Genomic DNA, 16416 nt, shown 5'->3' on the forward strand with positions numbered 1-16416 from the left:
CCCAAAATAGTTAAGAATATTTCTTCAATTGTCAATGGCAAGGTGTGTGTGTGTGTGTGTGTGTGGGGGGGGGAACATGTTTACAAACTGCAGCTGACTTCTTGTCCTCTTTTCAAAAAAGAATTTTATTTGCTACCAAGCCACAGGAAAGATAGTATTTCTAAAAGGCAACAAAAGTCTTGATATCAGCCAAAAATGATGCCACTCAAAACACTGCATTTGGGGAAGTAGAGGGGTCAAGGCTAGGATGCTAAATCCCCAAAGCTCAGTAAAGAACACCTTTAAAAAGAGAATCCTGGACTCCAGTGGTGTGGACAGGGAACTTGAGCTCCTTCACCTGGGACTATAGTAGACTGTCCTCTATTCCAGCAGAGGAAAACAAAAACACGAGATGTTGAGGATAATATTAAAATTGGCCTTACCAACTGATGGTGGGTGGAGGGAAAAGACAGAATGTAAACAAAGACAAGTCGTTCTGAATCCAGGCCCGGTTGTGCAGGAAAGTTGAAAAGATTTGCCTCAAAACCAGTGGACTATCCAGCACTGATTAATATTAGGTGACTCACATTGTTGTGTTTTTAAAACATATTTTTTTAACCTATCTACATACTTTTCTATCCTGTAAAGCAGATCAAAATGACACTGGGTCAGCCAATCAGCTATAACCCTCCAAGGAGAACACAATCAGAGCAATTTAGGTTGGAAGGAATGTGAGATGAGTAATATGGAGGAAACAAGGTAGGCCTGTAAGAGGTTACAACAACTTTCAGCATCATTTTAATAAGGCTCCTCCCTATCCTAGATGTAAGAAATAGTGAAGAGGGGGCTCCAACAGGAGTGCCTGAGACGGATCCTTCAGCAATAAAAGGGTATGTAGGGTATACTCGTGGCCCCTCTCCTTACCTAAAGCTGGGAGAGGAAAATAAATATTTAATTTTTAACTCTGCAGTCTTGGGATATATTATAATACTTAATATTCTCTAGTTTTCATTTTCTAAACCTTTGGCTTATACTTTTCTCCATTTATGTTACACTGAGAAATACATGGATGTGCCTTAATCAGTAGTGTCAAATGAAAATATAAACCTGGTTCTTCCATGTATGCTACACAGAGTAAATGAATAGTATCCTAAGTGTCCTGCAAAGTAACTTTGTGAAGTCAAAAAGATTAGGGAAACCACTCTATTTCCGTATCTTGTGCAGGAGGAGTTAACTAGTCTTCATCTTCCCACATGTCTCCATCAACCTCCATAGCATAGAACAATCTGGAAGCAGGGAAAAAAAGGGTGTATTTTTAAAATAAATCTTTTATATGGTTGAAAGTTCACAAATCATTTGGTTTTTCATTCAATTATCCATTCATATTTCAACATTACAATTGATTAATGTAATAAATTAATGACAATGATTATTAACCTGTTATTGTATATTGCCATTCCCTTAATGCAACAATGAATTTGTACTCTCTCCCTCTGGTAATATACTACAATTGTCCTTTTGTGACTGACTGGTATTTTCCTCCCGATTCACCCATATTGTACAGTGTTTCTGTAATTCTATATTATTTCTGAGTGTTGCATAGTGCTCTACTGTATGAATATATTAGTTTCTTTAGCCAATGAAGGATACTCAGATTATTTCCATCTCTTTGCTATTATAAATTATGCTGTAATGAATATTGGCATTTGTTGTTGTGTACTGTAGAGTTGGAACTGACACAAAGCTGATCCTCCAGTGGGTTTTCAGAGGCAGTAAGGTGCATGGGAGGAGATTGCCCACCTTTCTCCCACAGAGCAGCTGGTAGATTCCAACTGTGTACCTAATGTATTGAATATGGACATGCAAATATCTGTCTGTGTGGTAGCTCTTACTGTTTGTGGATATATACCTACTAGTGAGATTACTGGATGTATTTGCCACTTTCTAAGGAAGCAACAAACTGATTTCCATACTGATTTTACACTCCATTCCAAGAGTGTATGAGAATTTTAAACTCCCCACTCTCTCAAGAGCATTTTTTATTTGCTGACTTGTTGAACCTAATGAGCTGCCACTACAGGGGTGAGATGTTATCTTATTTTGGTTTTGATTTGCCTCTCCCTAAGAAGACATGCTGTTGTTGTTATGTGCCATTCAGTCACCTGTGACTCATAGTGAGCCTGTGTATAATAGCTCTAAACCCTGTTCTAGCCTGTGCCAATCTTATTGTCTCTGACACACCTACCCCCATTACCTCATATCACTGAGTCTTCCTCTCCTGCACTGTCCCTCAATCCTCCTAAGCATGACTTCCTTCTCCAAGGACTGGTCCCTCCTTGCAACATGTCCAAAGTACGTCAGACAAAGTTTCAAAATCCTTGCCTCCAAAAGGCAGCCTAGTTTCACTCTCTCAAGGACAGCAAAGTATTATAAAGTAATATGCAAAAATGCTAGAGTTGGAAAACAAAAAGGAAAGAACTTTTTAAATTTCTCAAGTTGAAAGAACTGAATTTCTCAGCTTGTAATCTCTCAATTTGAAGGAACTGGAAAATAAATTCAAGTGTGAAATTATAATACTGAGAAATGCTATGGGAAAAATCTTGAATGATCTGGGAAGCACCAAAAGATGATGAAGGGAATACAAAGAGTCACTGTACCAAAGAATTGGTTGACAAAGAAATATTTCAGTAAGTAGTATATGATAAAGAGCCACTAGTGATGAGGGAAGAAGTATAAGCTGCACTAAAAGCATTGGGGGTGGGGGGAGGAAGGCTACAGGAATTGGTGGGATACCACCTGACATGTTTCAACTAACATATGCAGCTCTAGATGTGTTCACCAAGCTGTGCTACGATTTGGAAAACAGCTAGCTGGCCAACTGACTGGAAGAGATCCATATTTGTTCCCATTCCCAAGAAAGGTGATTCAACATAATGTAGAAATTATCAAACAATATCATTAATATCACATGCAAACAAAATATTGGTGAAAATGATCCAAAAATGGTTAGAACACTGTATTGACAGAGAATTGTCGGAAGTTCAAGTGGGTTCAGAAAAGATCATGGCACCATGGCTCTCTCTGCTAATGTCGGACTGATCCTGGCTCAAAGCAGAGAATACCAGAATGTCTGTGTTTTACTGACTATGTAAGACATTTGACTATGTGGATCATAACAAAGTACAGCTAATATTGAGAATAGGAATTTCGGAGCACTTAATTTTGCTTATACGAAATCTGTAGCTAGACCAAGACGCTACTGTCCAAACAGGGCAAGGGAACACAGCATGGTTTAAATTTAAGAAAGGTATATGTCTGAGTTGTATCCTTTTTCCTTATCTATTCATCCTGTATGCTAGGCAAACAATTAGAGAAGCTAGATTTTATGAAGAAGAATGTGGCATGAGGATTGGCCGAAGATTCATTAACAATCTGAATTATACTGATGTTAAAACTGCTTGATAAAAGCAAGGAGGACTTGAGAGGTACCTGCTGAAGTAGATCAAGGACTGCAACCTTCAGTATGGATTACACCTTAACATCGAGAAAAAAAAAAATAGTCACCACAGGGCACAGGCAACATCATGACAGATGGAGAAAATATTGAAATGTCAGGGATATCATCTTACTTGGATTCAAAATCCACATCTTTGGTATGGGCAGTCTGGAGATCATGGACTGCCAAAAGAACAAACAGACATGTCCTGGATAAAGTGAAAACAGAATGCTCCTTAGAGGAAGAGATTATGAAACTTCATTTCACATATTTTGGGCATGTTGCTAAAAGACAGACATCATGCTTGAAAAGATGGTTGTTGTTAAGTGCTGTTGAGTAGCCTGTGACTCATAGCAACCCTATGTACAACAGCCCTTAAACCCTGCTCTATCCTGTGCCACTCTTTTGTCTCTGATACACCTACCCCTATTAACCCAGTCACTGAATCAATCCATCTCATCAAGCATCTTCCTCTCCTGTGCCATCCCTCCACCCTCCCAATCATGACGTCCCTCTCCAAGGATTGGTCCCTCCTTGCAACATGACCAAAGTATGCCAGACGAAGCTTCAGAATCCTTGCCTCCAAAGGAGCAGCCTGGTTTAACCCTCTCCAAGTCAAACCTGTTTATTCCCTTAGCAGTCCATGGTATATTCAATACTCTTCTCCAGCACCACAGCTCAAAGGCATCAATTCTCCTTCTATCACCCTTAGTCATTGTCTAGCTCTCTGATGCATAGCAAGCGATTGCAAAGATCATGAAATGTATCAGGCGCACCTGAATCTCCAGACTGCCATCATTACTCTTCAGTACTTTGGAGAGGTCGCTGACAGCAGACTTCCCCAATGCAATTTGTCTTTTAATATTTTCTGGAAAGGTGGAGGATCAGTAAAAGAGAGGCACACTGATATCAAGATGGACTATCACAGTGTCTGTGGCAATGGGTTAAAGTGGATCAGAGACAATGAGGACGACACAGAATAGGGCTGGGTTCACATCTATTGTTCACAGGGTTGCTGTGAAATCATACTTAACTCTAAGGCCTCTAACCACCACAACAACTAGCTTTGCTAATGGCATATAGTGTGCCCTAATGGCAATTAAGAGCCATAGTAATGGCAGTCAAGAAAGCCAAAAGACATGTTACATTGGGAAAATCTGCTGTAAAGGATTTCTCTAAAGTGTTAAAGAGCAATTATGTCAATTTAAAAACTAAGGTGCACCTGATTCGAGCCATACTCTTTTACATCACATCCTATGCATTTGAAAGTTGGACAATGATGACGACGAGAACTGAACAGAAAATTTCAAAAGGCAGCTCAAGAAGACAAAGCAAAATATTACAAGGAAATGTGCAAAATCTCGAGTTAAAAAAGCAAAAGAGAAGAATAAACTCAGCATTTTGTAAGCTGAAAGATCTGATGAACAAATTCAGTCTCAAGTTGCAACAGTAAAGAATTCCATGTTAAATCTAGAATGACACGAAAATATCAAAAGATGGAAGGAATACACAGAATTACTGTACCAAAAAGAGTTGTTTGACACCATGCCATTTTAAGAAGTACCATATATCCAAGAGTCAATGGTAATGAAGTAGTCTAAGCTGCACTGAACTCACTGACAAAAAGACAGGCCCCAGGAATTGACAGAAAACCAACTGAGATGTTTCAGCCAACAGATGCAGCCCTGTATATGTTTCACTTATCTAAGCCAAAAAATTTGGAAGACTTGGGAAAATGCCCAGAAGAGTTCTATTTTGTTCCTAATTTAAGAGAGTAATTCAACAGAATGTGCTATATCAAACAATATCAATAATAGATCACCTGAAAATAAAATTCTTCTAAATATTATTCAAAACCACCAGGAACAATACATAGTTAGGCAGCAGCCAGAAGCTCAAGCTGGATTCAGAAGAGATTATGGAAGTAGGGATATTACTGTTGACATCAGATGAATCTTGGGTTAGAAAATACCAGAAAGATGTTACTTATGAGTTACTGACTATGTAAAGGGTTTAGACTGTGAGAATCATTAAAAAAAAAAAACAAAAAAAAAACCAAAAAACCACTTGAATGAGAATTCCAGTATACTTAATTGTGCTCAGAAGAAACCTGTACATGAACCAAGAAGTAATCATTTAGATAGACAAGGGGATATTGTATAGTTTAAATAAACAATAAGTGTGTCTTAAGGCTTTATCCTTTCAACATGTGTTCAATGGGTATACTGAGCAAATCAATCTGAGAACTCAGACTACATGAAGAAGAATGGGGGGAGAGTGAAGGAAAAGGGAAGGGTCTTAGGATGAATGTGGTATCAAGACTGGAGGAAGACTGATCAATAGCCTGCTTTATACAATGTTCCTTGCTGAAAGTGAAGAGGGTTTGGAGCACTTCCTACAGAAGAGGAAAGACTATCTTTCAGTATAGATTATACCTTAAAAATCCTCACAACTGTACTAATAGGCAGCATCCTAAATGGAGAAAAGATTGAAGTTTTACATGGTTCCACAATCAACACTCATGGATGGCTTATTTCATTGGGCAAATCTGCTGTGCAAGATTTTTTATTTTTTCTTTCTTTTTCATTGTGTAAGATTTCCTTAAAGTGATAAAGAGCAAGGATGCTTGAACTAAGTCATGCTGGTTTTAGGTGTCATCAAGTAGATTAAGTACAATTTATAGTAACCCTAAAAACAACAGATCTGAACCCTGTCCTATCCTGTACCACCTTCAACATTCCTGACATACTTGAGCCCATTTCAGCAGTCTCTGTGTCAATACACCTGGTTGAGGGTCTTCCTCTCTGTCACTGCCTCTCCACCTTTCCAAGTATAATGTCCTTCTCCATGAACAGCCTCTCCTAGCAACATGCCCAAAGAATATGAGGCGAAGCTTTATCATCTTTGTCTCCAAGGAGCACTATGACTGCACTTTCTTTAAGACATATTTGTTTGTTCTTTTGTCCATGGGATATTCAGTACTCTTCTCCAACACCACAACTCAAAGGCATCAATACCTCTGCCATCTTTATTCACTGTCCAAATATCAGATGCATACTACTGTTGTTGTTATTGTTAGGTGCCATTGAGATGAGTACAACTCATAATGACCCTACGAAAAAAATATCTGAACCTTGTACTAACCTGTGCCATCCTCCGAGTTCCTCACACACAAGAGCCCACTGTAGCAGTCACCATGTCAATCCACCTGGTTGAGAGTCTTCCTCTCCTTCGCCAACCCTCCACCTTTCCAAGCATCATGTCCCTCTCCAAAGAATGGCCCCTCCTAGCAACATGCCCAAAGTATGTGAGGTGAAGCCTCATCATTCTTGCCTCCAAGGAGTACTCTGGTTGCACCTTCTCCATGACATATTTGTTTGTTCTTTTGGCAGTTCCTGGGATATTCTGCACTCTTCTCCAACACCACAGTACAAAAGCATCAGTTCTTCTTCTGTCATACTTATTCACTGTCCACCTCTCTACAGCATAGCAGTGATTGAAAGACCACAGTCTGAACCAGGCATAATTCAGTCACAGGATAATAAATCTGTTCTATGTGTAAAACAACTAATAATATATAACAAAATATAGTGATTGAACCTTGATTAGATCCTGGTTCACCACAATGTTTTACATCCTACTTTGGTAAGTAGCAACCTAGGTCTTAAAACTTTGTGAGTCAAAATAAATGCTAGAGAGGCTATGGAGAGATTGGAATTCTTACACATTGTTGGTGGGACTGTAAAACGGTACAACCACTCTGGAAGGCAGTTTGACATTTCTTCAAAAAGCTGAACACAGAAATTCCATATGACCCAGCTATTCCACTGCTTGGAATATACTCTGAGAAAATGAGAACTGAGGCACAAATGGATCCTTGTACACCAATGTTCATAGCAGCATTATTCACCATCACAAGAACATGGAAACAGCCCAAATGTCCAATCACAACCGAATGGATTGAGAGACTGTAGTACATTCACATGATGGAATACCACACAGCACTCAGGAGCAATAATTTCTAAACATACTACATAACTTGAGAGAGACTGGAAAGCATGATACTGAATGAATGAACTCAGTCTTCTAAGGACATTAATTGCATAATATCATTATTGTAGAAATAGAATGATCACTAGTAAAATGTGTATGAGGATCCAAGGTGGGAGCAGAACGGGGAGGATGGGCAGGGGGGAATCATTAGGTTGCTCAATTTGACAGACAGAAGGAGGGGTGGGTAAAGGAAATGGGAAAGATCTGGCGGGTGCAGGGTAATGGGCGCATAGTTCAATGGTGACTAATTTTATAAAACATAATGAATGGGAATGAAAGTGTGAAACACATGTATATGAACTTTGTAAGCAAACCAATATAAAATAAAATTTTTACTATGCAAGTAAAATATTACAATGAAATGTGCAAGGAGCTGGAGTCAGAAAATGAAAAGGGCTGAACTCGCTTAGCATTCCTTAAGCTGAAAGAACTGAAGAACAAATTCAAACCTCGAGTTGCTATACTTAAAGATGCGTTGGGCAGAGTATTAAATGATCCAGGAAGCATTAAAAGAAGATGGGAAGAGTATACAGAGTCACTGTACCAAAAGGAATTGGTGGACACAGAATTTCATGAAACAACGTCTGAACAAGAGCCTGTGATGATGAAGGAAGAAGTTCAAGCTGCTCTGAAAGAATTGGCAAAAAACAAGGCCTCGGGAGTTGATGGCATACTGATTGACATATTTCAACAGACACTGCTCTGGATGTGCTCACCAAGTTGTGCCAAGAAATCTGGAGGACTGACTGGAAGAGATCTGTATTTGTTCCCATTCCAAAGAAAGGTGATCTGACAGAATGTGGAAATAATCCAACAGTATCATTGATCTCACATGCAAACCAGATTCTGCTGAAGATTATCCAAAAATGACTGGAACAGCACATCAAAAGAGAACTGCCTGAAGTCCAGGCTGGGTTTAGAAGAGGCCGTAGCACTAGAGATATTATAGCTAATGTCAGATGGATCTTGGCTGAAAGCAGAGAGTACCAGAGGAATGTCTATGTGTTTTATTGACTATACAAAGGCATTTAACTGTGTGGATGACAACAAACTGTGGCTGACTCTGAGAAGAATGGGAATCCCAGACACTTGATTGGTGTCATGTCATACATTCTTAAAATACATTTCCCAAGGAAGTTAAGGAATTGCATAGTATGTTCAAGTTTAATATTTAAGTTAGCTATGGCTGACTCTGAGAAGAATGGGAATCCCTGAACACTTGATCGTTCTAATGCGAAACTTATACTTGGACCAGGAGGCAGTCGTCAGAACAGAGCAAGGGAACACTGCATGGTTCAAAATTGGGAAGGGCGTACGCCAGGGATGCATCCTATCTCCATACCTCTTCAACCTATATGCAGAACAGATTATCTGGGAGGCTGGGCTCTATGAGGAGAAATGTGGGGTCAGGATTGGTGGACGATTTATCAACAATCTGCGTTATGCGGATGACACAACCCTGCTTGCTGAAACTGAGGAGGACCTGAAGCACCTGCTGCAGAGTGTCAAGGACTGCAGCCTGCAATATGGATTGAGGCTCAATGTCAAGAAGACAAAGATTCTCACCACTGGACCAATTGGCAGCACCAGGATGGATGGTGAAGAGATTGAGATTGTACACAGCTTTAGTTTGCTTGGCTCCATAGTCAACAGTCCTGGCACCAGCAGCCAGGAAATTAAAAGGCGCATTGCCATGGGAAAGTCTGCTGTTAGGGACCTCTCCAAAGTGCTGAAGAGCAGTGGTGTCTCTCTGGAGACTAAGGTGCATCTGATACAGGCCATGGTCTTCGCAATCACCTGTTATGCATCAGAGAGTTGGACAATGACCAAGGAGGATAGAAGGAGAACTGATGCCTTTGAGCTGTGGTGCTGGAGAAGAGTACTGAGAATACCATGGACTGCTAGGAAAACAAATAGATTTGTCCTAGAGAGGGTTAAACCGGGTGGCTCCTTGGAGGCAAGGATTCTGAGGCTCCGTCTAACTTACTTCGGACATGTAGTGAGAAGAGACCGGTCCTTGGAGAGGGACATCATGCTTGGGAGGGTGGAGGGACGGCGCAGGAGAGGAAGGCCCTCTATGAGGTGGATTGATTCAGTGACTGGGATAATTGGGATGGGAGTGTCAGAGACAGTGCGATTGGCACAGGACAGAGCGGAGTTTAGGGCTGTTGTACATAGGGTCGCTATGAGTCGCAGGCGACTCGACGGCACATAACAACAACATGCCTAAAAAGAAATCCATTATAAAAAGAGGAACACACAAACAAAAATCCTAGTTCACTAAAAAGACATTTTTTGAATAAGTGAGATGTTTTACACAGCTACTGTTTATTAGATGATAATATGACATTATTATTCCATTTTTCCCAAGTATTATGCTATGTAAAAATTTTCTTTTTTTTCTTTTTTCTTTTTCAGGCTAAGAAAGTTAACTGACGAGGGTCGGCTGGGCTGACTCCAAAGTGGAGGGCAGCCCAGGCCAAAAATTTCAACATGGTTATATACTGTGTTACAAGATGATCAGCTCCATTTTACAGAGAAGAAAAGCAAATTACAAAATCTTGTCCTGAAGATTTTCGGTGAAAGGTCTCAAGCTCTACACTTTAGACAGAAGTCATCCTCCCAGCCCAGTTTCCCACAGTGTCCTCCAGTCTCAATCTTCTTATCTTAGGACATACATGTTAGAAGTATTTAAGAAGTATTTAAAATGTCAGCACATCTCCAACTTCGCTTTGAACAGTCTGACATAAAAGTTAAACACAAACAAATACAGCAAGCTGTCATCGGTAATTCAGGTAGAAGAGGTCCTCCTTCCTATTCACAACACTATCCTTTCAACCTCTCCAAACAGTATATATTCCCTTTACAAAACTCATTTTTGAGAAAATAAAAGAGATTCATATATATGAGAAGCCATACCAGAAAATTCAAATACATAAGTAAAACACTGGATTTGCAAAACTGCTGTCATATCTGGTGAATTCTGTGTATACATACCGATTAAAACAGGGAGAAGCAGGATCGGTGAAATGCTTGTAAGGGTTTGCTCTAGAAAGGGAACCCATGCAAATCCAGCAGAAATACTGCATACAGCCAGTACAAGTCATCTTGTTACACCCATCTAATTTCTGGTGAAAAGGATAGAAAAAGAAATGTCAAGATTGTAAAAATAAGGAAACACAACTGCCAGTAAGATTCAGTACATTTTAAGTCTCCTTGCAGTTTTGAGATATACCGGTTAACTCTTCAAACTAGTTGTACTGTCATGGAAAAAACAAGGAAAATATTTAGCAGGTGTTCCTACAACTAGACATTTAGCAAAATGTCCTGATAAACAGTAGATACAAGCCATGTGTCTATGTGTATATTATATGTGGAATATGTAGTAACTAATATTGAAATGCTTGGATTTTAAATGTGTAATTTTTTTTTTTTTTTTGCCAGAAGCAGTACAGCATAATGCCAATTTCCTCCATAAACTGAGTGGGGAATCACCATTAGGTTCAGTTCAGGCATAGTTGATTAGAAAAGTAAAATAAAATAAAAAAAAAGAAAGAAAAGTAGAGTCAAAGGCAAAATACATTTAATTTTAAAATATATTAAGATTTACTTAATCATTTTGGCTCAGATTAATGGGGAAAATGTCTTCATTTCCTGAGCAAGTAATTGCTAAACGCTGTCCTACATCTCACTATAAATAGTTCTAAGAAAAGGAAAATTCAGGATAGGTCCTTTCCCCCCCCAAAAAAAAACTTAAAAACTGACTGTAGCTCTGTTATGACCTCCTAAAAAACTCATTCTATTTTCATGTGAAGATAACAAGGAAGAAGAATTGCGCGAGTAGGGCAGATAGTGATGCATTTAGCCGCTAAATGGAAGGGAGGCGGTTTGCATCCATCAGGGCACCTCAGAAGGCCTGTCTGCAACCCAGACACTGAAAACTCAATGAGCAGTTCTATTCCAGGCTCAGCATCACCACAAGTCAGAACTGGCCTCACAGCAGTGACTTTGGCTGTTTTTCATTTACTTATCTTTTAATGATGTGAGAACTACCCTCCATTTAAAAGCATTTTGAAAAGGAAGTTTAGAGATATTTACGATCAATAATCATATAGAGTAAGAGATCTGCATTTTTTAAGTAAGAAGGGCTAATAGATACCAAAGGGTGTCTTATTCTTCCTAAATAATAAAACTGAGTAACTGACTTCTTGAGGCAATCCTAACAAGCCTGCTGGTGTGTGTTCTCTGGTGTACGCTGAAATACTTGCCTCTATGGGAGTCCCACAACACGGACAGCTCTTGGAGTTCTTTTCTAGCCAATCCTTACTTTCCATCTCCTCCAGCATCTTCTGAATCACCCTCTTACCAAACCTTTGTTCCAGAAGTCTTTTATTGGCCTCATCTGCTTGCAGGTACTCATTTCGTAAGGCTATAAACTTCTCTAGAAAGCAAAATGGAAAATTAACTTTTATAAAATTTTTTAAGGATGAATAAAAACCATTAAAAATAGCCATAACCTTTGACTATGCAATAACAGCAATTCCTGAGACTTATCAGAAAAAAATAATCCCAAGTAAAGGCACGAGACATATGTAACAATGGCAAACAAATTGAATGTCCCAAGGAATAATTATGTGTGGAAGAGCTACTAATGACATAATATTCAGCTATTAGAAACTATTAGAAACTTACAATTAGGATGGCTACAACACAATTAAACTGCTCATTGTGGATCTAGAAAAAACTTACACTTTTGTTACAACTAAACGTAAAAATTATACATGCACAAATGACAAAGAATGGGAGTGTTCCAACCAAAAAAAGATGGATTTGCTAAAGTTAGTAGAATTTTAGATTTCTCCTTTTGATTCTGATTTAATAATGTTATTACTTGCACAATTAATTTTTCACTTTTTCATTATCAGAAACTGACCCATAGCTGACCTTCTGGCTAATTTTCACATGGGAGAATATTCCCCTTTCTCTCTTGGAGCAGCTGGGAGATTCAAATTGCCTACTTTTGGGTTGGCTCAACTCCTTATCAACAAGGCCAACAGAGCTCCCTGCATAATTAATTGTATATAGTTAAAGACTGACTGATCTAAAAAGAGATATATGTTGAAATAGATATGATGACTGATTTTCTAATAGGTCAGCTTCATTTACCATTTGGTAATGAGCAAAGCCTGGCCAATATATAAAGTGTCTGAGGCTTAAGGCAAAAGTTCATTCATTTATTTTCACAGTGGAATAAGTTTATTCTTATGTACAGAAGAATCAGTGTGTGTATCAGCCCTGTTTGGTGGCGAGTTCTTTGGCCTTTGGCCTTCTCCAGCTTGGTGGTACGGGCCACTGACTTGGGCCCCAGGACGTTGCCTCCCCAGTGACGGCGAATCTCATCATGTCTGTCATTGTAATTGGTTCTGATAGCTTCTACCAGCTTCGCAAGAGTGCCTTTATATTCCGGGTTCACCTGTGTGAAGACAACAGTGGTGCAGATCTTCTGGTGGACAAGGCAGCCCAGCCTGGCCTTGCCCTTGATGATGCAGTAGGGAATGCCCATCTTCCAACACAAGGCCAGCAGGAAGACCACCAGCTATATGGGACCCACATAGTGTGCGATCACCACCAGCTGGGCCTTCTTGTTCTCTACCAGGGTGGTGATCATATTCACCCCTGCACCGAGGACAGGGGGTCTCTTGGTGGGGGTGTCTCCTTTGCCAGCAGCCTTCCTCTCAGCCCAGGCCAGCAGCCTCTGCTTCATCTCCTTCTTGGTCTCTGGTCGGTACTTGTGGGCCAGCTTCAGCAGCTGAATAGCCGTCTGGCAGTCCAAGGCCTAGGTTAACTGGTTAATGGCTGGTGGCACCTTGAGTTGTTTGTAGAGGATTGCCCTCTACCGCTGCAGCTGGATGTAGCTGGGCCATTTGATGAAGCAGGTAAGGTCCCTTCTGGGTTGGATGTCCTGCCCAATGCCAAAGTTTTTGGGTCTCTTCTCGAACAAAGGATTCACCACCTTCTTAGCCTCCTGCTTCTTGACCATGGTGGGCACCAGGGCCACCTTCTTCCCCTTGGCCTTCTTTCCCTTCAGCATCTTGGACGGATGGGTGAGAGAGAAAAGTTCAATTTTTTATATGAATAAAATGTACCACCCTCAGTCTCATTTTGCGCTATGCTTTGCAGTCTCTGCAAAGAGGTTCCTCTTGTCAGTATTTCCCCTTGATGTTGTACAACTTGACTTTTATTGTGCAGTTACTTAGTTCAAATGAACAGGCAACCATTCTCAAAGCCTTTACTTATAAATTAGACATTTTCACAATTCTAGCACCTTTTCAACACTCTTTCTAATTAGTTTCAAAACCTTCTCTCAAACTTATTTTCATTTCATTAGTTTCCTTTTCTCACGTTATTTAGGGTCTTTTCTTTTTACTCAGTGGACATGTATGATTTGGAGCAGAATCCTGGCCACATTCTTTTCCTTCACCTCAGAATTCTTTCTCTGTGTTAATTTCCACAGCTCCATCACTTCTACTAGATAGTGCAGACATAGACCCTTTTATCCTGTCCTTTTTATCTAAAGAATTATCAAAGCATTTTTTAATTCCTAGATATGTTAATAACAAAAGGTTATTGCTCTAATATTCTCAAAATAATAAGTTTATTGTTTTTGTTGTAATGTGCTGTTGAGTTGCCTGTGACTAATACTGATCCTATGTACGTACAACAGCTCTGAAGCCTGCCCTATCCTAAGCCAGTCTCACTGACTCCAACACACCTACCTCCATTACAGTTACTACAGCAATCCATCTCACCCAGGGTCTTCCTCTCCTATGCTGTCCCCCCAGTTTCTGAGCATGATGGCCTTCTCCAAGGATTGGTCCCTCCTGGTTATGCTCCCAAGTTATGCATGTGAGACAGAGCTTCAAAATCCTAGCCTCCAAGGAGAAACTTGGTTTCACCCTCTCCAAGACAGATCAATTTGCTTTCTTGGTGGTCCATGGTATGTTCAAAACTCTTCTCCAGCACCACAAAAGACATCAATTCTTCTTCTGTCTTCCTTAGTCATTGTCCAGCACGCTGATGCATAGCAAGTAACTGCAAAGACCATGGCCTGGATTAGGTGCACCTTAGCTTATTAGTGTCTCATTTATTTATTGTGATTTGAATGAAAACCTACAAAGCTAATTGGTTTCCATTCACTCACTCATACAAATTTTGTTTTATATTATTAATTACAATATTCACAGGTAATCATACTATTTCTACTTCCTAAGATTTCTAAAATAATATTGAGTAAAAGTGGGGAGAGCAAGCACCTTTGTCTTGTTCTCAATTTCAAGATGAAAGTTCTCAATTTTTATCCATTAAGTTTAATTGTTGTCTTTTCATATATACCCTGAATCATTCTGAGGACTTTCTCTTCTATTCCAATATTCTTAAAGGTTTTCCACTAAGGAAAAGTGGTGTATTTTGCCTAACTAATCCAACAGTTTCTTTTTTCCCACCAACAGATTCTTAAGATAAAGGAAGGAGAACTCATGAACTGTGTGATCCATCTGCCTTTTGTTCTTGTTCTAGTTTCCTCATTGGCTGTTTTGTTCTTTGTGACTCTAGCTCCTGTGACCTGGAATGTAACAAACTAGATGCCTCTAATGCTAATAGATTTGAGTAAAAGTTTGCAAAACAGATTGATACTTCACTCACTCATTCGTACACATTTTGTTCTATAACATAACATTAATTTCAATACCCACAATGTAATCACACTTTCCCCATTTCCACCCTGTAATTCTCATTTCCATTAATCCTTCTATCCTACCCCTTCTTGCCCTCTGAGCTTTACTTCTGGGCATCTACTGCTCTTTTGAACTTACATAGTTGGCTATTTTAAGGAATGTGAGCCTCACTGGCAGTGCTGCCCACCTTGGAGGCTGGTTGACTGTTTGGCTGAGAGTTGAGGTATATACAGGATGAGCTTTATTCTACGTTCAAAGGATGACTAAGGACTATCCACAGTTTTGGGTATTCTACCACTTCACTTGCTTCTCTACAGTAAACAAATTACATATCCCAGAGATATGCATTGTCTGTCTGCCAGGACATATATGTGTGTTCCTAATTTTGTTGAAGCCCCTAAATTTATCTTTTATTCTCAAGTGTTACAAAGCACCTGAAATGTATTTCAGGTTCCTGATGATAAGGTTACTGAAGTCTTAAAGTAAAGGTCTGTATTACACTTAAGTTCTCCATTCCAGCTACCCTTACCCATAAGACTGCTCTGGCAATTAGAAATGCCTAGTAAATATGTCTGTAATATATTTTCTCAGAGAGAATGACATTCTGCTAAAAGTTGTTTGACATTATGTACCATTGAGTCATCTCTGACTCATAGAAACTCTATTCTCTATTCTAAAGCTCTGTCTGGCATACTTTGGGCAGGTTGCAAGGAGGCTCTAGTCTTTGGAGAGGGTGGAAGTGGAGTCCAAGAGAGGAAGACCCTAGATGAGATGGATTAACTCAGTGACCAGGGTGATGGGGGTAGGTGTGTCAGAGACCATGAGGTTGGTTCAGGATAGAGCAGGGTTCAGAGATGCTGAACTTAGGGTCACTATGTGTCGCAAGTGATTTGACGGCACATAACAACAACAACATCCTGAGCCAACCTCACCATCACCAACATACTTGACCTCACTGCTACACTGTGTCAGTCCATCTCATCACAAGTCTTCCTGTCCCGCGCTAACCCTCCACTTTGCCAAGCATAATGTCCTTCTCCAAAGACTGTTCTTTCCTGACAACATTCTTAAAGTATGCAAAATGAAATTTCACCATCCTTGCCTCCGAAGAGCACACTGGCAGCAATTAGTAACTTAAAAATAATTGTTGTTGTT

The 16416-nt window shown here is 39.8% G+C and overlaps 1 protein-coding gene across 1 annotated transcript in view; it reads right to left on the reverse strand.

Moving 5' to 3' along the window:
• Nucleotides 1-960: 960 nt before the first annotated feature.
• RNF14 (ring finger protein 14) overlaps nucleotides 961-16416 on the reverse strand; it is a 24290-nt gene continuing 8834 nt past the window's right edge. Inside the window, exons 5-7 of the mRNA XM_006891124.1 lie at nucleotides 11797-11969; nucleotides 10526-10656; nucleotides 961-1265 (exon numbers count right to left, since the gene is read on the reverse strand). Of these exons, the coding sequence (XP_006891186.1) occupies nucleotides 1214-1265; nucleotides 10526-10656; nucleotides 11797-11969 (356 nt within the window). The 3' untranslated portion in view covers nucleotides 961-1213. The remainder of the gene's footprint in view (nucleotides 1266-10525; nucleotides 10657-11796; nucleotides 11970-16416) is intronic.

The sequence above is a fragment of the Elephantulus edwardii genome, unplaced genomic scaffold (assembly GCF_000299155.1).
Source record: "Elephantulus edwardii isolate Elephantulus edwardi_28Jun2011 unplaced genomic scaffold, EleEdw1.0 scaffold00095, whole genome shotgun sequence".
Lineage (NCBI taxonomy): Eukaryota > Metazoa > Chordata > Mammalia > Macroscelidea > Macroscelididae > Elephantulus > Elephantulus edwardii.